The sequence below is a fragment of the Mauremys reevesii genome, linkage group 27, assembly GCF_016161935.1.
Source record: "Mauremys reevesii isolate NIE-2019 linkage group 27, ASM1616193v1, whole genome shotgun sequence".
Taxonomy (NCBI): Eukaryota; Metazoa; Chordata; order Testudines; family Geoemydidae; genus Mauremys; species Mauremys reevesii.
The window spans coordinates 3667820-3689393 of NC_052649.1; the positions used below are offsets into that span (position 1 = coordinate 3667820).

Here is a 21574-nt window from a genome sequence, read left to right on the forward strand (position 1 = left end):
CCTCTTTTTTGCTTCTTTATGATATATAGAGAAGATTTGAAAAGATTATCTGCCGTCCTTCCTATCAAAAATACTTTGTATTTATCTTTGATATATCTGGAATATTAAGTCTGCTATTCTCAGGTTTTATAGGAAACTTTGTTTGGGAGTAGTCTCAGATGAGTATTGCAAGACTTCTCAGCCTTTAATTGTGTGCTGAATCTTTAACAAAGCTATATTGGAATGAAAATCACTTCCTTAAGTAATTAGATTTAATAACATGGCATCTGCCATCCTATCAGTTCTCCTCCTTTCCATAGACCATCAGGAAAACAGGGTAGAGCAGACTTCAATTTGTAATGTAAAAGATATATATTAAAAAAAAAAATGGGGGGGAGGATGTTTTAGGAGGACTATCATTTAGGATGCTTTTAGACATAAGTTTACGTTTAAAAAAAAAAAAGATAGTGGGCACCCTTTTTTTGTTTGCACATGGCCTTTATCCCAGATTTATCCACTATAAGCTATGGATCTAGTACTATGGTCCAGTTTCATATTTTACAGTTTGATAGTCTCCCCTTCTCCGAGGGTCTGTTGAGATTTGCGCAGTTGCCAGTAATCAGTGGAATTAAGACTTTTTTGATTGGCAGGGTGAAGAATAGACCACTAAGCATAATGAATAATTAACAATTGGTATGTAGATCCTGTTGTGCTCTGCCTAAATTGTACACATGGAAAGAAAACAAGGAGCTTGGGGGATAAATTTCTTCAATTATTTTTAAGAAACTGACTTAATTTTCTCTGTTCTCCTTTGTAGATAAAATGTTTGGAGGTTGGCTGACTGCTTTCTTCAGAAGAATATTTACTACAGCTCTGCTTTTGCCATAATACCAGAATTCTGTGATCTAAGCTTCAGTGCTAAACACCAGGAGAGAGTTGTATTTTAGTCATACTGTCTAGATGGAACAGGCATCATCTTGAAAGCCCATTGTATTTCACAGCTGCTTATTTGATTTTTCTGGGATCAAAGGCCCTCAATGAATCAGGGCCCCCCCAATGAGTCAAACAGCCAATTCTTGCCAACAGCTGGTTGAAAACAGTGCCGTGCATGTAGCAGGGATGGCGCAAGAGGAAAGCCGTCGTGGTCAAGTGCCACCCACATTTTATCATGCTGCCGGTCAGGAACTTGATCTGTCCACCAAAGTGTACAAAAGAGAGTCAGGAAGCCCTTACTCTGTGTTGGTGGACAGCAAAATGAGTAAACCACATCTCCATGAAAGAGAGGAGGAGCCATATTTCAGGGAGAACAGATCGGTGGGGGAGGTCCGGGCTGTGAAAGAAGATAGAGAGAACTCTGACAACTCGGAGGAAGAGGAGGAGGAAGATGAAGTGACTTACAAAAGGGAGCAGATTATAGTGGAGGTAAACCTTAACAACCAAACATTAAATGTATCAAAAGGGGAGAAGGGTGTCCCCTCCCAGTCCAAAGAGACTGCTGTTCTTAAGACCAGCAGTGAGGAAGAGGAGGGTGACAGTGGGGAAGAGGCCACTGAAGACAGTAATGATGATGAGGAAAATGAGAGGCAGAAGAAAAAAGAGAAAAGAGTGGAAAAAGTTAGTGTTACCCAAAGGAGAACAAGGAGAGCTGCATCTGCTGCAGCAGCCACAACTTCCCCTTCACCTAGAACCACAAGGGGCCGTAGAAAGAGTGTGGAGCCCCCCAAGCGTAAGAAGAAAGCTGCAAAGGAGCCCAAGGCACCTGTGCAGAAATCAAAGTGTGAAGAAAAGGAGACTTTGACCTGTGAGAAGTGCCCCAGGGTGTTTAACACACGCTGGTACCTGGAGAAGCACATGAACGTCACTCACAGGCGTATGCAGATCTGCGACAAGTGTGGGAAGAAATTTGTTCTAGAAAGTGAGCTGTCTCTTCACCAGCAAACAGACTGTGAAAAAAACATTCAGGTAGGTTAGTTCACCTGCTTGCCAGATTTCCACACCTTTCTGTTGTGCCCTGGATACAGCTAGTGGACATCTCAGAGAGGGTTTTTTTTTTTTTGTTTTGTTTTTGTGGAGACAAGATCCTGACCAAGATCTACCTCTACCTGTCAGCACTTCTTGGTGTCTGCCAAAGGAAATAACTTGTAGGGACCAGAGGGTGCCCCATGTGCTATTTTAGCAGAGTTCTTGCTAGGATTAATCTACACTGTGGGAAGATGCCAGACTTCTTTTTAACAAATGCCAGATACAAGAATAATGGGTTGAAAATGTGTCTGCAGTGCACCACTTTGTACAAAATAGGACCTGATTTTTCAGAGGTGCTGACCCACCTGCAGCTTCCAGTAGCTTCAGTCAGAGTTTTGAATGTTCGGCACCCTTGAAAATTAGGCACATAATGTATAAAGGTAAGAATTTCAGGGGAGAACAAAATGGTGACAAGTGTCAGGGAATCAGCGATGTGTAGAATGTTGGCTGAGACACAAGTGACCTAGAAAAATTGTAACACCTTCACGATGTGAAAAGTGTTAATATGTCATCTTTGCTTTCTGGGTCACATTAAGAAAATTAATATGTCAAGAGAATTTGATTTACAATGGTGTTTATATACACGTACATAGGTGTGTGGAAATCCTTCTAATAATGCAAAAGATGAACCTGTTCATAAACCTGCCCATTTCTGCAGTGCTGCAAAATCTGAATAAATAATAGATTAGCCTTTTGAATTTGCTGTTAGTAGGGATATTTCTGTTGGTCTGCATCTCACCAGGAGGTTTGCCACTTTCAGTTATACACACAACAGTGGAAAGCTTTGCCATGAAAGAATCATTTTAAATAATTTAAATTATGGAATACAATTTTTGAGCTTTTGACTTATCTGTGACTTCCTCTCTGCTCATAGGCACATATGTTATCTCATAACCATGGGCATTATTGTTTTATCTGGTGATTTAGTCTTGCTTTGTTAAAGAAAACTTAACACAGTGCTGCATCCTAGTGGTGAAATAGGCCCACTGCCCCAGGGTAAAGCTGCTTGAATTCAATTTTAATGTAGTTGTAACTTTGAAGGCAGAAGGAGGGTAAATTATTCCCATCCAATGAGTATCATCAAAAGAAGGCACTTTTTTTTTTTTAAAGAATACTTACTTACATTTGTCTGAAACGTGACATAAGAGCAGCCATACTGGGTCAGACCAAGGGTCCATCTAGCCCAATATCCTGTCTTCAATGCCAGGTGCTCCATAGGGAATGAATAGGTAATTATCAAGTGATCCATCCCCTGTTGCTCATTCCCAGCTTCTGGCAAACAGAGGCTAGGGACACCATCCCCTCCTATCCTGGCTAATAGCCGTTGATGGACCTATCCTCCATGAATTTATCTAGTTCTTTTTTTAACCCTGTTATAGTCTTGGCCTTCACAACATCCTCTGGCAAAGAGTTCCACAGGTTGACTGTGCGTTGTGTGACAAAATACTTTCTTTTGTTTGTTTTAAACCTGCTGCCTATTAATTTCATTTGGTGACCCCTAGTTCTTGTATTATGAGAAGGAGTAAATAACACTTCCTTATTTACTTTCTCCACACCACTCATGATTTTATAGACCTCAATCATATCCCCCCTTAGTCATCTCTTTTCCAAGCTAAAAAGTCCCAGTCTTATTAAATTCTCCTCATATGGAAACCATTCCATACCCCTAATCATGTTGGTTGCCCTTTTCTGAACAAGTTACTGGACTGCTCTAGTATTTTGAAAATAATCCTAAGCATGAAGCTTGGATTCCTACCTAAAATGGATCTTAACTTTTTGGTACAGCAACCAATAATTTTTGACCTTACTTAGAATTTGCTTATGAAGTCTCTGAACAGCTTTCCCTTTTATTTTTAATTGCATTTCTCGAACTGTACTGATATGCGGTTTACACTGTTAGTAAACAACAATAGAAAACACTGAATAGATATATAGGAAAAAAGTAAATTTTTATAAATAAATGCAGACTTTCCAATTTTGTAGATACACATTTCAAGTGACATTTCTGACTGAAGTTTTTTACCTTATGTTCCAGCTCATAGGAGGGAGATGAAAGGAAGGAGAAATTATTAATTATTATTATTATTACCTAGCGCTTATTGAGCACTTCAGTAGATCTCGAAGCACTTTACAAAAAAGATCAGCATCATTATCTCCATTTTATAAAACCCAGGTTTCCTGGTACCCAATCCAGTGTTCTATCTATTAGGCCACACTGGGCTTTAAAAATTGAGGTAACAGTGGATTAGGCTTTGGACCACACAAATTCCAGAATGGTTTTCACTCCCAAGTTCAGACCGTATCTGCACTTAAGAGTAGCCTGACTCAGCCACTGGTGGCTGGCATGTGGTGTAGCTACACTGGTGCTGACTCCTAAATTTGGATTTGCCCCAGTACAAACCTCAGTCGGTGCAAACCCACCTGTATGTCCTTGTCTACAAGTAAGGGTCAGAACTGATGCAGTTACACTGATTGGTGGCCATTCCTGGCTGAGTCGGAACTATTTCCAAGAGCAGACAAAGCTTGAGAATGGATACAAAGTAGGTCCTGGAGCTAGAATTGCAGTAAAACAGTTGGGCATGACCTATTAATGACAAGTCGACATACATAACAAAATATCTAGGGGACAGCCATGTAATGAAGTGGCCTAGTATAAAGCCATTTTGTACCTGGGCATTTTGGTGTTAAAAATGTTTTTTAAAAATCCAGCAGTGCTACCACTAATTCAGTTACATTTGGTGTTAACATCCCTTGAAGACCTAGTGTAGGCAAGTCAACAGCAGCTTCTGGTATTTTTACCACTGTCAAATAAACCTGATTCTCAACAAGTTTAACTGACATGGTAATAAAAGCTTTGTAACCCACTGGAGCTTTGTTTACACTAAGACTTTTACTGATGCTAACACCAGGTGCAGTTGAACCAGTAACAGCACCAGTGGGTTTTTTCTAAAATTCCTCAAAGTGGACAATAGTCTAGGAGAAGTTAGACCTATCGGTTTACCTGTAATAGATCAGAAAGAAAAAAGCCCATAAATATCTGCATAAAATTAATTTGAGGCATCTATAGCATCAATTAGTGCTTATTAGACTATGGATGCACTATAAATGCCCCTTATGTCATCTAAGTAGAAATGTAAAGTAAGTGTGTGTGTGTGTGTGTGTGTGTGTGTGTGTGTAAAAATTATAAACATTCTGTTGCATCCTCATGCCTATCAATGAATTGAAAAAAAAGTCATTGCACTTTTTAAATGAAACATTTCTAAAGCTTGTAGTGCAGCAGAGACCACTTAAGTATACATTTAAAGGATGGTATTGTCATTTAGGTGACTCAGCTCCCAACAAATAATCTTTTAGAACTGTCAATGGGATTTTATAAGTCGTTAACGTATGGTATGTAAGGGACTTCTGGGGACATTGAACAGAAGGACACTTACCACGCTTGAAAGGCATCACTGGTACAATGTTGGTCTTTTGACCATTGTTAGTATGCAGTATAATGAGTAAAAATGGACTAGAAGCTTAAGTCACATATTCAAGTGACTGAGGCAATTAGGAGCCTAAATCTCATTGAAAGTTAACTCCTAAGTGTCTGTCACTTATGAAATGAGAATTAAGCTCCTATATTTTTAAGTGCTTATGAAAATGTTATCCTATACCTATTTCAAATTCAGCAACATTTTATCTTTCCCTATATATAATAATATATTCATCATAATATAATATGTAAAGTATAGGACCAGGGGCTAGTAGGTGCTATTATGTAGCCACATAGATTCTGGAGCACAAGATGCAGCCATTTAAGCATTCATTTAAAAGTCTCACCCTTATTGGTTACACAGATAACTTTTTAAATGTGAGCCAAACATAAGGCCTTGTCTGTGCTGGTTTTTAGCCATTGGTATAGCTATAGCAGTGCCAAATTCCTAACGTAGACATGACTTATGTTAGTGCAAGGCATTTGCGCTACTGTACTCTAGTCCAGGATAAGTCAGCCCACTTATAAGACCTGCTTTTGTTATACAGACAAAACTACACAGGATCGTTTTAGAGGGCAAGACAAAGATGACACATTTATTATGATAACAATTTGATCTATAACTACTAGCGAATACAGACACACACACAATGTTCTGCAGCTGCTCGATAGTTACCAGTCCTGAATATAGCTTGAGTTCGCAGCTTGGGATCGTAGCTCGTGGCAGCTAACTGACCACGAAAGCTGGGCACAAGAAGGAGCGGGGTCTCTGTCGGGTGTGCACCGATGCCCCTCGATGTTGATAGCAGAAAGTTACCCAAAGTCTCATCTCACCCATCTTTTTAATAGGCTTTTAGTTTGAATTCAAAGTCTATGGGTCTTGCTGTGTCACGCTGCCTCTGGGTTTGGTGATTGATCACCTGTCAATTGCGGATGTGACTTTCAGCCTTGAACCTGGCTTTGATCTTTCTTCTGTTGTTCTTTTGTCCTTTTCTTTTTAGAGTGGACTTTTCTTACTTTGTTTAGGGCTGTTGTCTGCATCTTCAGCCGTTGGTATTTGAACTTTATTTCATCAGGACAGGCTGGCGCTGGAGGTTGATTCTATCACCCACACATACCTCATTCACACATCTAAACTAATAAGATTACAGCAGGGCTTGCAAAAATGAAGGCTGCAGCAACAAGCCTCCCACAAAATGGAGTAAGCGTTTTAAAATGGGGTTTGAATTACAATAGTGAACAGACGTTACAATGTAGGCAAGTGTAATGAAATGGTGAACAGATGTTACAATGATAAAGTGAACAATTAAAAATAATTTCATTCATCAGTTCTACATTGTCAGTCCAGGGGTATTGAATGGGTCATGCTTTATGTAATTGTTTTAAGGCTATATATATTGGGAAACAATGTGAGCTTGTGGTTTTAGCTTAAAATACAGCCTTTTCATCCAGCAGCACATGCCACACATTACAATTAACATTAAATTTATGAGAATAAAGAAAACAACAATTGGATGTAACATAATTTTTAAAGTTGAAGACCAAGAGGGGGACCATCCCTTTAAAATATCGTACCAGTGGTGCGTCATGATTTGTTCTGCTTGTGCGGATACTGTTATTTCAGATCCCTGATGTAAAATAGCCAAACTGCGTGTCTGAACCTGGGTCCGTGTGGTTACAGTCAGTTGGCTAACAGCCCACTTATAAGACCTGCTTTATTCCAGTGCAGAATATCTGTGTTGGGAGTTTGCAATGGTTTCGCTATATTGGTGTAGCTATACTAATGCAAAAGTCACTCATGTAGGCAATCCCTTAGGCTCTTCTGCCTCTGCCTAAAGGGGAGAGGGAAAGAGGAGGATGTATTCCCTCTCCAGTATCAAATGCTTCAGAATCCAAAAACTATCTCCTAAAACTTCACAGGTGCCTGACTGTCTTCTTCAGATTCTCCCTGTAAACAGCTATTATGCAATTATACCTTGTCAGTACTAAAACTTGCAGCATGTTAAAAATGAAAATTTGGGAGCAGCTTTTTGAAAAATGAATTTGATTGGGAAGACAGCGAAGAGGTGGGGGCCGAGTTGCATAATATAGTTCTAATATGCCAAGTAAGATATGGAGCCTTGTCTAGCACAAATCCCATGTGGCTTGATTACGTAAGTGCCAGTTGGACTGATGATAATGGCTCTTCTGTCATGTATAGACCTAAATATAGCTCTATATGATGGATTGTAGCCATTCCAAAAGAGCCTTTGTGTTCTGCTGGATAAGTACCTTTTCAAAATTAGTGCGTTTACAAAGGCTTTTATTGTTCTGTTAAGCTGTATCCAGACATTAAATCGGTGTATCCAGATTACTTGCTGTTGATTGCTCATGGAAATGCTAGATTTCCAATTCCCAATGGCTGACTTTGCGTTAAATCAAATGATCACTTTTTAGCACTGTTTTACTCTCCAGGGTTTTTCCACCATCGACTGCAGTTTGTTCCTGATATCTCCAAGTAGGTCCTTTGAAAGGAGAGTGATCTTCCTGGTGGCAGTGTGGTATGCAAACTCCCAGGCCAGCAAAGGTTGGGAGCACTGTGAAGACAGTATGACTTGCCCATGATGGAGGAGGAACACCTCAGGTTGACAGGAGTGGCACTGACTGTCTCCTTAGAAAACTGCTTCCAGCTCACTTTGACAGGAGCAGGATGATTGACAGCCAGAAAAGATTAAAATTTCTAGAGAACTCCTTCCCTTTCCCTTCAAAGATAAAAAATGTTTGGTGTCTTCATATATTGCTCCATTAAGTTTCACAACAGTTATTCTGAAATGTATAAAATTATACAAAGATTTTTAAAAATTATGTTTATCATTAATATTCTTTTGAAAATGGGGGGGTGTATGTGAGATGCTTGTCCTTGATCCTGTCTGGAGATTACATGGTAATGCTGGGGTTGGGGTTTGAATTCAGAGGTCATGTACTGCATATTTCCCTATATAAAATGGTCTTGAAGGCAAGGCAAACAAGGTTCTTGGGTAAGTAGTAGTTTGTCTCCATGAGTTAGTATATTAGGCTTTCACCTCTGTAGAACTGGGTTTAAATTCTGGCCATGTATTGCTGTCTCCTTTGGGCTTGTTGCTGGAGTTTGAGCTCTGGCATTAAGATGTTTCTTCCTATGTAGTTCTGCTGCCAAGAAAAGTAGACATTCCAAGAGTTATGCAAAGCCTGCAAGTTTTCTTGCTTTTTGGCACTGAACAAGGACACTGATATGGACATTCTAAACCTCTCCTCCCAATACTAGAATCCGACTGGACAGTCCAACCTAACTTGAGCTGACCCTATAGATACCACTGGGTTTTGGAAACAGGATACTGTAATGTAGTCGCTGCACTGCTCTTGAGATGTCAGCAGATGGCACCAAACTGCAAGTGTGTTAACTTCTGTTCCCTCATTCCACTATTCTTTGGTCTGCACTCCTTGTAAGTGTATCTACATTTACCAGATTCTTAAAAACAGTGAAGTACATGTTGGGATTCTGACTACCTTCCTTGTTTTGGGGACATTCTTCCTTGAGCAAGTTGATATGTGCCTTATCTCCGCTGATTTGTGTCTTTGAAACTCTTTGTGAATTAAGCTTCCTTGTTTGTCCCATTCATTCAGTGTGTTTCCTGTAAGAAATCGTTCAAGAAGCTCTGGTCTCTCCACGAACACATCAAGATTGTTCATGGATATGCAGAAAAAAAGTTCTCCTGTGAGATCTGCGAAAAAAAGTTCTACACAATGGCCCATGTGCGGAAGCACATGGTTGGTGAGTTCTTGCTGCTTATGTTTGCTGAGCCTGATACCTTGTTGTCTTCCTGGTCCTTAACTGCTTTAATATCTAATCTATAATGCAAGTAGCCTGACTTCCTTAGCTTAATCTGTTAGTAGAGGGAAACTAAAAATGTACATGCATAGTACTGGGAACACCAGATAGTATTCACCTCTATAGTACCAGTCTTTCTCCTCAGGAGATTTTGAGTGAAGTAATATTTGTTTTTGCATTTTTAGTAACCTTTTTTTCATAATGTAATATATATGTTGCAGCACATACAAAGGATATGCCATTTACATGTGAAACCTGTGGAAAATCGTTCAAACGCAGTATGTCGCTCAAAGTGCATTCCCTTCAGCATTCTGGAGAGAAACCTTTCAGATGTGAGGTGAGGCAGCCACTTTAATTAAGTGCTGACATGGTATGAGGCATATGCATCTAGTACCCACCAATGTGAATCTACAAATGTGAAAATGTCTTATCTATGCAATGAGGTGTAGTTGTATTAAGGCATGGGAAAAAAATGTACTCTCTGGGGAGAGCAGAGCATAAGTGCAGGTAGGAGTAATGCAAAACTGTCAAGAATCTGGTTTGGTTCAGTGCTGCAGTGGAAGTAGCCAATTACTGTGTGTCATTTTCATTTGCTGGGAATACTACGAGGGCAGAAAAGTGGTATTGGTTTTGAGGATGAGAGGGTAAAGAAGGTAAGAAGCTCTCCCTTTTTTTCCAAAACCAGGAATGAAGAAGGGTAGGAAGAAACCTTTAGACCAATTATCCAGATCTCTCTTCTTAGCATCTTCAGGAAAAATGGAGGAAAACAAAGCTTGCCATTGCTTTCATCAGTGTTGGGGAGGATGAAGAAACAAAGCATCCCTTTCTGCCCTAGCTTGGGGGGAGGAGGGTGTAGTTCTAAATTTACCAGGCACCTACATGCCAAACTACAATAGGACTCAACAGAATCCAGAGACAGTGCTGTTGGAAGAGCTCATTGTTTTCTCTCTTCAGCAGTGCAAGGAATACATTGGGCTTTCTAATGAGACACCCTGTTAGTGAGTGAAATGGAGAGCCATTTTTCATATTACTTGTGACCATTAGGTATCCGATGAGCAGTTTCAAAGCCCTGAGTTTTCATAAATCTCTTTAATGCTGTACCTCCTGGGTAGACAAGATAATGCTCCTAATAATGGATCCTTCCTCTTCTCACACACACACACACAAACTGTGGGTATCAATAGTGTGTGTTTCATATACGCATTTTTAACTGGATGGCCTACTGTTGTAAAATCATCTCTAGATTGTATGTTTTCTTTGTGCATGAGGGGTCTACCTGTGTACTGCTTTGGGGTGGTTTTCTGGATTTCTATATATGCAGCAGTAGAACACCCTTCTGCAACTTCGTTGCTTCCTTACCGGAGATGACTGAAAGTCAAGGTCTGTGTCTGTTGCAGAACTGTGATGAAAGGTTTCAGTACAAGTACCAGCTGCGTTCCCACATGAGCATCCACATTGGGCACAAACAGTTCATGTGCCAGTGGTGTGGCAAAGACTTCAACATGAAACAGTACTTCGATGAGCACATGAAAACACACACTGGTAAGAACATATCTAAGAAAAATGCACACACCTCCAGGGCATAAAAACATGCCAACTCTTCCATGTGCATCAGTCCCACCAAACTTATGCCTAAAGTCAGATTCAACCCAGGTCCATCCAGTAACTTAGTGACACCTAACCTCCTCTCCCACTGCCCTGTATACTGTATTTCAACTGCAAAAATGAGTGGTTGTGCATGTTTCTCTTCATGTTACTGTGGTTTGAAGAAGCCCATTACCCAGCATTTTTAGAATTCTCCTCAGGCACCAGACTATGAAGCTGGGAGAGGAGCTCATGAAGATTGAGGGCTTTTTTGGGAAAGCAGTGTCGGTTGTGTTTTTATTTTGGCCATAAGTAGGGAAGAGTGCAGTCTGTGGAATATACAACTCATTGACCACTTATAGCTGAAGTAAATTATGTTAGCAGAAGCTTTCAGCCTAACTGGCTGCTGTGTTTATCTTATAGGAGAGAAGCCTTTTATCTGTGAAATCTGTGGCAAAAGCTTCACCAGCCGCCCAAACATGAAGAGACACCGCAGAACTCACACAGGGGAGAAGCCTTACCCATGTGATGTGTGTGGCCAGCGATTTCGCTTTTCCAACATGCTCAAGGCGCACAAGGAGAAGTGCTTCCGGGTCACAAGCCCCGTTAATGTGCCACCTGCTGTTCAGATCCCACTTACCACAACTTCTCCTGCTACTGCAGTCCTTTCTGTAGCAAACACACCCACCACCCCAACTCCACCCATCAACCTGAACCCAGTGAACACGCTCCCTCCACGTCCCATCCCCCATCCATATTCACACCTTCATCTCCACCCTCACCCACACCATCCACACCATCTCCCAGTCCCCCCAGTCCCTCATTTACCCCCACCTCCAGCCCTTTTTAAGAGTGAGCCTTTAAATCATAGAGGCCAGAGTGAGGACAACTTTCTGCGACACCTGACAGAAAAAAACATTTCAGCACAACACCACTAACACCTTTTCCTCCTGCCAGCTGTTTTTCCTCATTTATGCACATGGAAACGTGCCCTCCTGGAAATTGCAGAGGGAGAGCTAGTGAAGATCTTTCAATCTCTTTGTCCCCACTTGGAAGGTCCTGGTACACTCATGAATCAGTTAACGAACAAGAAAATTCCATTGGATCAGCAGTGATCATTTGAACCAGGGGAACCAAAGGGACTGAAACCCAATTTGCTTGCGTTCTACTGGTGACTTTTATAAATTTCAAATACTGAGACTTGTGGAATTTTATAATTTCATATCAGCTGATGAGGTATGCTTGCTTTTATATCCTGGACTTCTCCTCAAAGAGGGGATAGGCCTGGTTTCCTTTGTACTAATCGGAAAGGCTGTGAGATTAATACAGAGCATTAATTGTATCACTGTGTATCGTAATGAATTCTTTTCAGCTTTTGGTGCTGGCTACGGAGTGAGCCAGCCACGTATCACAGTATATCAAGCATTATAGAGAAAGACAAAAAAATTTGTTTGTGTAGCTCTCCTAATGCACTCTTTATTTTACTACAGAAATTATTTTAGAGTTTTTTGTATAGACCTATTTAGTAGTCTGTTTCTAAAATGAAATGTATTTCAATAAGCGGTGTAATTTTTTCAGTGTAGCTGGACCTATGTTGTATAATAGATAAAATTTTATAATCATCAAAATGTGATTCTAAAAAGATGCAAATAGCTTCTATAGTTAAAGTTATTCTTACATCCATACAACTCAAAAGGTGCTTCAGAGAAGAGAGGGACCCAAGAGGTCTCTGGCAAGGCTGCCTCAGAAGTGGTGTTGATTTCAGAACTTTTATGTAATTTATTTAGTAGTTTTTAAACCTTACCTTTCCCCTTCCACAGTGTCTCTTAGGCTTATTGAACAAAGACATTGAGATACAACACTCCTGCTCTGCAGGTTTCACTTAGTTCAGTTGGATGGAAGTGTGGAATGGGTTAGAAAGGATTACATCTGTGGGGTGAAAAGACTCAACAGCTCCTGAGCTATGAAGTCACAGGTGAGTGAGAGATCTGACTTAGGAGAGGGAAATAAACTATCTCAAGTCAGCCAAACATATCTTCTTTTATATAGGAAGGCCTGGTTTTAATGTTTGTTTATGGTATGATTTTAATCTGGGGATCATATCAAATGCTGCTCATTCAGATTGCTTTTTTAAAATTCCTGGACTTAGGAGAGGAGAATTAAGTTAGATTCACAAATGTGGTGTTTGGTTGATTGTAAGAATGAGAAGAGAAGAAATATGAATGGGGAAATGGTGTTTAAGTAGACACATTGCTGAGAAAATGCAGTATGTATCCACAGTATGGAGCTCTGTCCCATAGCCATGACATATTCAGACGATATGGGATGATATTGAGTGGTTCATAGTCCCATTTTTGGGGCAAATCTAGGTTTGACAGTTATAGGTTAGAAACCTTTGAATTTAGACAAGTCACTGTTTCATAATCTTGTGAGGCACTGAGTGAGTGGCAAATGACAAGTTTGGTGCAGAGGTGGTGGGCTGGAAGGCCAAATGTATCTGTTTTAATCAGTGAGTGGTTATTTTTTCAGGTTTGTATTTTTGTTTAAATGACATTGAATATAGCAGCATTATGCAATCTAGGTAATTATTGCCACCCTCAATGAAGAGACATAGGCTCAGAGCCATTGTACTGTAAGTTTCAAAAATGTTTCCTACTATTTTGTGCTGCTTTGTCAATTGAATCCCACCGAAACTCCATCTCCAAAGACCCCAGTAGACAGATTGCCATTTTAGTTAATGAACTGGGCTTTTGTGGCTGATAGATATCTTCAAAGTAGCAGAAATGGTGGGAATTCTCCCTAGCATTATTTCTTCAAGTTTAATGCTGTTAATCACTATTTTTTTGAAACACCACATTCTGTCTTTTGGGAATTAGCTCCTTAGTAGATATTTTACAAAGTTTCTGCCATCTAATCATCAGTGCTTTCTTTTTTTCATAGGAAATTTTAGGAACAGGAATTAGGCCCTTTTGGCCCAACTTATTCATTTTTGACTGAACTGAAAATACACACACACCCCTCCCCCACCCCATTTCTGAAGAATAAAAGAATGTGGGTTTTTTAAATGTTTCTCTATAATATTTATATACATCCTTTATCTCATAGGTGATAAAGCCAGTTATGAAGGTGAATTTACACTCATGATTATGACTGTTGTATTTACTGTGGCTGGTTCGCCCAGGAAAGTTTCTATGCATTCCATGTCATATTTACAACCTACGTTTCTGTTGTGCCACGATTTTATGGTCAGGCCTGTTATTAAAATGATTTTTAAATGCTAAAACAAAATCTTGGTAAATGAATTGTAATCCAGTTTTGCAAAATGATTTTCTTCTCAATAAATTTACAGTATTAGGCTGCTATTCAAAATTCTAGAATCTGAGACAGTTTTTCTCTTCTATGGTACACAGTACTTGTACATCTTGGATTTCAGCTGATTTTTGCCTCTGAGATACAGAAACTTCTACCATTTTGCGGAAGAAAGTAAAATTGGGCTAGGAAAAATTAACTTAATAGTTATGTTTAATAGAATGTCATAGTACAAAATGATTGGAGACAAATTCTCTTTAATCATTTGGGGAAAACTTAAAATGGAATCTGACATGTTTGTCTAAAAGTGCTGCAATATTATTGTACCATAAAACTACAAACTGCAGTAAAAGAGGGTAGGTGAAAATTCAGAGGAAAGATTTGCCATGGCTACTAGCATATGTTTAACATGGCATATGCCCTAAATTATATTAACATAGACCTCATTTACAGGGTTCACACAATACTGGAAAATGTGACAAGCACTTGTCTAACACTTTACCATTGTCTGTGAAGGGGGAAAAATATGCATGAGTTTTGTAATCACTTTATTGTGTGTGTATTTTATTTGTCTAAAGAGGTTTTTTTAGGATATATCAAATGTTTTGTTCCTGACACTAGTATGTTTGTTACTCAATTTTCTAGTGACAGCAAAGTATTAAAATACATCAAAGTTCCAGCCTAGAGAAAGTTCCAGCCCAGATACTAGTCCAGGAGGGGAAATTATTTGATACTTTTTGAGTTAAAAAACTATATAACAAACATGGAAATGTGGATTTACAAGATGCTTTCTCTTTATTTGTAGAGCTCTGACTCATTTCCAAATTTGGAAGCTTTTAGCCAGTGTAAGCTAGTTGATTTGCCTGTTTAAAGCTTACTTTTACCTACTTTGCCTTTAAAATAGGTGTGGCAGTGCTTAGTCTCTCCAAGGAGCAGATCCTCAGTTGGCGTATGTCCCATAGTTCTGAAGTAAATGCAGCAAAGGCAGTTTACACTAGCTGAGGATTTGCCTCCAAGTTTTGCACGCTTCTGTCATCTGGACTCAGCTGTTGAAGTCTGACACACTGAATTCTGGACGGTTCAAAATTTTCTAGAACCTAAATCAGTTTAAAAAATAAACACTTTTTAAAAATGTTTTTTAAAGGCAAAATTTCAGCAAAATTGACAAACAGTAGTTGTCACGCACAAAGTTAACTTACAGTTAGGAGTCAGACACAGCAGCAGTGGGACAGCTGGCCTTTTTTCTTTCAGTGAATTTAGTGCTTATGGTAAATACAAAACTGCTAATCTTGGAGACAAAAGTCATTTAGTTTCAGAAAAGGCAGTGGCAGTGCAAGCTTCCCTATACTGTGTGTATCTCAGATTGACCTGAAAGGAAACAGCCTTTCAAGATGAGCGAGCAGTTCTGTGTCTGCCTGACTACACAATTGTCGTCTTTGCTGATACTGCTAACAATAGTAACGTTTAGCATCAGTCTAATTCTTAATGGATAGATGTCTACTTAAAAAACCACCATTACAACTAATACTAACACTGCTTATGAATCATTAAACATCTGTTGGGGTATAATGATTTTAGATTTAGTATCTTGAGCCAGATTTCAAGCCTAAGCCCTAAAGGGGGAAAGGCTCTCATCAGTCAAATCCACAATAGGTGGGATTCTTCTGTTTTCCTCGAGCTTCCTATGTATCTCATTGTTGCACCTTACCTTGAACTGTGAATTTCTTTGGTCTTGTAATCTGCTGAACTTGTAATGATTATTGGTGGTGGTTGCTCTTTGATGGAGGAAGGAAGGAGGTAAATCTGAAGTTATGCCATCTGAAACACAAGCGCATCCATGTGTCATTTTCACTTCTTTTTTTTAACCAAGTAGGTGAGCAACAAAATGTAACTCTCCCACCTAAGAATTATTGGATAAAACTAATATTTGTAATACACTTTAATTACTGCCTATCCCTTTGCAGTACAAATAGAATGATTAATGGTCCAACGGTGAACAGTATTTGTAGGAGAGGCATTTTAGAAGTGTTTTTCAGAGTGGTATATCATATTATCCAGTGCTGTTTGGACTTTGATACAGATGTTTGTGCACTGAAACTTTTGATTTTATGACTGTGCATATGGATTGTATATGTACATGCCCTTGATTTGAAAGTGGTTGAGGGACCTCATGATAGAACACCATGTGACTTGTAGTGAGGCCCTTGAGTATACTAAGTCAGTAATGCCAAACTTTCTAGCTCATGGGAATTTAGCCCAAACTCATAAAATATTTAAATGGTTTATGGTTTAATTTCCATCGACTAATAATAAAAAAAGGAAAAAACTCATAATTATAGACTTGTTGAACTGTGCAGTTTTACCCATTGAGATAGAACATCTCCTCTGTAAATAGAGGTGTAATTAAGCTGTGTCTTTAAAAAGCTGCTTTGAGGGAAAAAATACCCAAGACACACATTTACCTGAGATCATTTAAGTAAATACATGAGGCAGTTTCCATAACAAATATTGGGTACTTGATAGACAAGTAATAGCATTCTTGGAGCTTTTCCAGTCTATTGTGTAATAAAATATAATTTTTTTTAAATGGGGAAAAGAATGGAAAAATTGTACTACCCATGCAAATGAACCCATTTCTGAATTTTGAGCTCTACCATTTTCCAGTCATCATTATTCATGTCCTCTTAATCTCATGCACCCCCCTCTCTCTCTCTCTCTCTCTCTCTCTCCCTCCACCCTACCAATCTTACAATTTGAAAGCGGGCAAATGGATTTTGGTTTTCAAAATTGCTGTTGAGCTGAAAACTTGAGACTGGGGTGACATTACATTCCGAATACAAAAATGTGTGTTTATAATGGAGAATAGTTGCACATTATTAAGGATGCAAGTGTTACCTTTATTATGCAGCCTCTGTAACACATGATTATTGATAACCACCTTGCACGGGACACTACCTCAACAAATCAGTGGTGCTCTCGACATTTTAGAACTTAAAGGCCATTAGCCAAAAACTTGACAGTTTTCATAATTGATAAACACTTTAACATTCAAGTCTCAACTCTGATTTTTTTTCCACTTATCATCCAAAATTGCAACAGTTGAAGAAAGCAAAATTCCACATTTATGAATATGTAATAGTTTAACTCTTCTAAGGATTAAATATGGAAGCTCTCGTCACAAAATCTTGCCATTTCTGAAATACTCATTAAGATTTAAATATCCTTTTATGCAACACCAATCGCTAACCTGCATCTAAAATGTTCGCCTTACTACACTCTAATTTACTCATTTTACTCACTATTTGATTCCACAGTTTTGTAGAACTATTTGTTGATTTCTTGTGTATAGGTGTCTTTACTAGTAGTTGACACTTGCTTTGTTCCCCCTTAAGAAAAGGGACATGTTTAGCTGCTTTATATCAAGCACCTTCATGTGTACGTAGATAAACCTGATTTTTCTGCAAAGATCTCAGGACACACAAAATCTAAATAAAACTCAGCCTAGGAAAATGTAATGTGGTTTTGATGCACTTTTCAGACAAAAGACCAGCTATGAGTTTCAAGTAATAGAATCACTTATTTGATGCTAACCTCTGTGTGTCTTACCATCAATCCTATCCTATCCTATCTCCCTATAGTGTCAGCACTACTCCTCTGTCCTTGAGTGCCTTGAGGAAGTCAGTGTCTCCAAAACACATCCCAGTTCAAAACCTTTCTTTAATTTCTGATGGGGTGGCTTCCTCTTTGTCCTTTTCCACTGAGTATCTCAGGGCTATTTTTAGCTTTCTTCTGCCTTCTTCTCTCTTTCATAGTTTCATCCTTGAATATCATTTACATGTGAACGTCACCCTGCTCCACATCTCAACCGTTTGATCCCGCTATCTTATCTCTCTTCCCTTTTGACTCTTGAATAGTGATTATACCAGGGGTCGGCAACCTGTGGCATGCGTGCCAAAGGTGGCACGTGAGCCAATTTTTACAGGAATGCTGCTGCCAGCCGAGGTCCCGGCTGCTGGCCCCGCTCAGCCCACTGCCAGCTTGGGTGAACAGAACCCCCGGCCAGCAGCAGGCTGAGCGGGGCTGGCTGGCAGGAGCCAGCGGACAGAACCCCAGATTGGCAGCGGGCTGAGCGGCTCAGCCTGCCGCCGGTCTGGGGTTCTGTCCACTGGCCCCACTCATCCCACTGCTGGTCTGGGGTTCCAGCTGCCCGGCCCCCTGCCAGCCGGGGCCAGGGTCTGGGCCTCCGGCCCTGCTCAGCCCTCCTGCCGCCGGCCTGGGGTACCAGCAGCCAGCCCAGAGCTCTGCTTCTGGCCTGGTCCCAGTGCTCTGCAGCCCTTATCAAAAATTACACTACAATTAGCTTAAAAACTTGAATGTTTGTATATTACAGTAATCATTAAAACATGTATAATATTAATAAATACATAGGTTTGATGAAACAAAGTAGTTGCACTTCTGTGCCTGTGCTTAATTTGTGTTTTCGATGATTTACCTTCTAAAAAAACTTGCACGTCTTGCACCCCCAGAAAGGGCATCTCGCACCCCTAGAGGGTACGTGCGCCCCAGATTAAGAACCACTGCACTAAATTGATAAGATCTGCATTTTTATTTAATTTTAAATGAAGCTTCTTAAGCATTTTAAAAAGCCTTGTTTACTTTACATACAATAGTTTAGTTCTATATTATAGACTTGTAGAGAGAGACCTTCTAAAAACGTTAAAATGTACTACCGGCACGCAAAACCTTAAATTAGAGTGAATAAATGAAGACTCGGCACACCACTTCTGAAAGGTTGCCGACCCCTGGATTATACTGTAACTTTCTAGTACAGAATGTTTAAAACTATAGATCTGGTTTAGTGTCTTTTTCCCATGACTCCAACTCCTACATCACTCTTCCTGCCTTTGCTCTCAAGGTCAGAAATCTAGTTTTCCTTGACCTCCAAACACTTTCAGTAACCTTCTGTGTAATTTAACAACACTTCTGCAGAAATCTTAATCCTTTCCTAGTTTGCCTATTTCAGTTCATCCTAGATCCCTTCCTTCTCACTAATGTTCAAGGAGACCAGAATGCTGCTACTAGGCAATTTTTTGTTGTTCCAGGAAGTAAGCGCACATCATCTCCTGCCCTACTTCACTAGCTTCAAAGTACCTTCAGATGTAGTCCTAATTTTCCTTTATTTTCAAAAGTATTTGCTCACAACCATTTACTCCTCTGTCCATTCACTTGACTACAGCCTCTCCACATGGCTGCAAAAAGCTGAAAGTTTGATGTTCACTTTATGCAGCTGTTGTTCTGAACTTTCCCCAATATCTTGAGTCACTCTTTAATTTTCTCCATAAACCACCTTTTTTTTTCCTACACTGATTTTTTTCTGTGAAAAGTCTTCTGAACCTGTACAATAGAAACTGACTTTATATAAGTGGTATAATACGTTGTTCACACATCAGGTTCAGCTTCCTACATAATTACAAAACCGCCATTTTTATTTTTTATTTTTTTGCTGCTGCAGCTGGGGTTTGTGCAATGAACAGCTCTCTTCCCTTCCCTTCACCCCGTGTTCTCTGAAACCGAACAAAAGGACTCATTTTAGTTGCTTTTGAAAAGAGGAATAAAGACTGAAAATTGGGTTAGTCGGATGGGTAAATTAGACTACTGAAGATAGTCTAGCCTTAAGGTTTATCGATTTCATCTGAATTCATTCTGCTGCCATTTGGCTTCCTTGACGTAAACACCTAATTTAGTTTTTGCAAGGCAAACCAAACTCCCAAGAGTTTGGCAGGTAAAGGTTGGAGAGAGGAGTAATTTTTAAATTATTAATTGCAGGTCAGACGAGATCCTGATGGTCCCGTCTGGCCTTAAAATCTATACATCTGCTAATCCTTTCGTTTGGGTCTCTGGTGGATTGTTACTGGTATGACAAGGAAAGACTTGAAAAATGTAAGGCAGATACCGTATAAAATGATGGAACTGGTAGAAGGCTTAATTTCTCTGAAGGAAAGACGAGCTAAAAATAAAGGACAAAACAGTTTTTTTTCTCCATTTTCCACTCAGTTGCCTTTTGGACACAGAACTCTATAAAATTTCCTTTCAGTTCAAGGTTCAGAAACACACTCATGACTTTGCTTCTGGTAGCAGTCAGATCATTTTGTGATTGTTAATCTTTAATATGATTACTCTGAGTAAGAAGTGGTGAGAATTACGTTAATTTCGTGGCTCTCCCCAGGAATTTCTGATTGAGCCCAACTAGTCATTTATTCTGGTGCTTAATGAGGACGTTGTTTGTGGGCAGCAGGGGGCACCCTTTGCTTTTGGAAAAGTAATAATCACAAAGCTCTGTATACAGTGTTGGATTATTCTGTTTGTTAGCTGAGCCTTTTCAAGGAGTATAGAGATTTGAGGGATTTAAGAAAAATGGCCTGCCCATTTTATTTCTTTGACACTGCCTCCCGATCATTATAACCACTTATTCTGCTGCCCTTTTCACTGACTGAAAATGCCAAGGAAGTAGGAAATTGCCTCTGATTGTGACAGTCTTTAGAAATGTTTCTTCATTCTTCCCTCACTGTGTCGGGTATTGAGAGTGACAGCCTTTTCACAAGAGCTGTGCCCCTATATGCATGGTGAATAGACAACATTTGGCTGTATATGACAGTAAATAGGTGTTTGTCATACATTGGTGTTACTGTGTCAAGAAGCTGCACGAGGCTGGGTTAGAAAATTAATCACTTAGAAGTTTGGAACCTGTCCTTTTACTTTATACCCTTAAGATTTTTTTCAAACAGCTCGTTCATTGTCTCCATGCCCCTGACTCTACTAATTTAGCATAAGAACCAGTATCTGTGTTGTCCTGTCTAAAGTGTTCTCATGCTGCTGACTACATAATTTGGGTACTTCACCATGTACTTTTCCTATAAAGGTTTTAAATGCCCAGTTTGGATTATTCTGAACTATTGGAAATGCTGTAAAATTTCCAGTCCAAAAAGAAACATTGCTCTTCAACTTCTTTCCCTTTCAGCAAAGCTTGGAGAACTTGCAGGCTCTTCAAAAGAAGCACTCTGATCCAGCCCCTTTTGCAACGCTATACTGATGTTAATATGACTCAGAGGAAACTGAGCAGTGTTTACCCTTTCTCTAGTCAAGGATGACTAGAGGATTCTGTCTTGCATTATTTCTCTAATCCCACCTCTACATGAAAATAAAATCTACAGTTAACAAGAATCCTAAAACTGTGATCCGTTTGTATATAGTAGGATTGATTTTCTGATATAGTACAGAAATTCCTTGCACTTTTCTGACATTTTAAAGAAAATCATCCAGTGAATCATTTAAAGCTAGATCTATGCAATAGGCTAGAC

General features: G+C 39.5%; 2 protein-coding genes across 5 annotated transcripts in view; both read left to right on the top strand.

Annotated features, from left to right (window-relative positions):
* Positions 1-14276, top strand: part of ZNF652 (zinc finger protein 652) — a 39234-nt gene extending 24958 nt beyond the window's left edge. For 2 of the 4 annotated variants that reach the window (XM_039516721.1, XM_039516720.1), the window contains exons 2-6: positions 797-1941; positions 9119-9266; positions 9545-9660; positions 10721-10865; positions 11331-14276. In XM_039516721.1, coding sequence (XP_039372655.1) covers positions 1036-1941; positions 9119-9266; positions 9545-9660; positions 10721-10865; positions 11331-11845 — 1830 coding nt within the window. In that variant the 5' untranslated portion in view covers positions 797-1035 and the 3' untranslated portion in view covers positions 11846-14276. Of the gene's footprint in view, positions 1-796; positions 1942-9118; positions 9267-9544; positions 9661-10720; positions 10866-11330 lie in introns of those variants that run through there. The other 2 variants (XR_005591611.1, XR_005591610.1) reach the window with 2 other exon arrangements.
* The window catches only part of PHOSPHO1 (phosphoethanolamine/phosphocholine phosphatase 1), a 28463-nt gene continuing 19645 nt past the window's right edge, over positions 12757-21574 (top strand). Inside the window, exon 1 of the mRNA XM_039516731.1 lies at positions 12757-12882. The gene's annotated coding sequence lies outside the window, so the exon portion shown is untranslated. The remainder of the gene's footprint in view (positions 12883-21574) is intronic.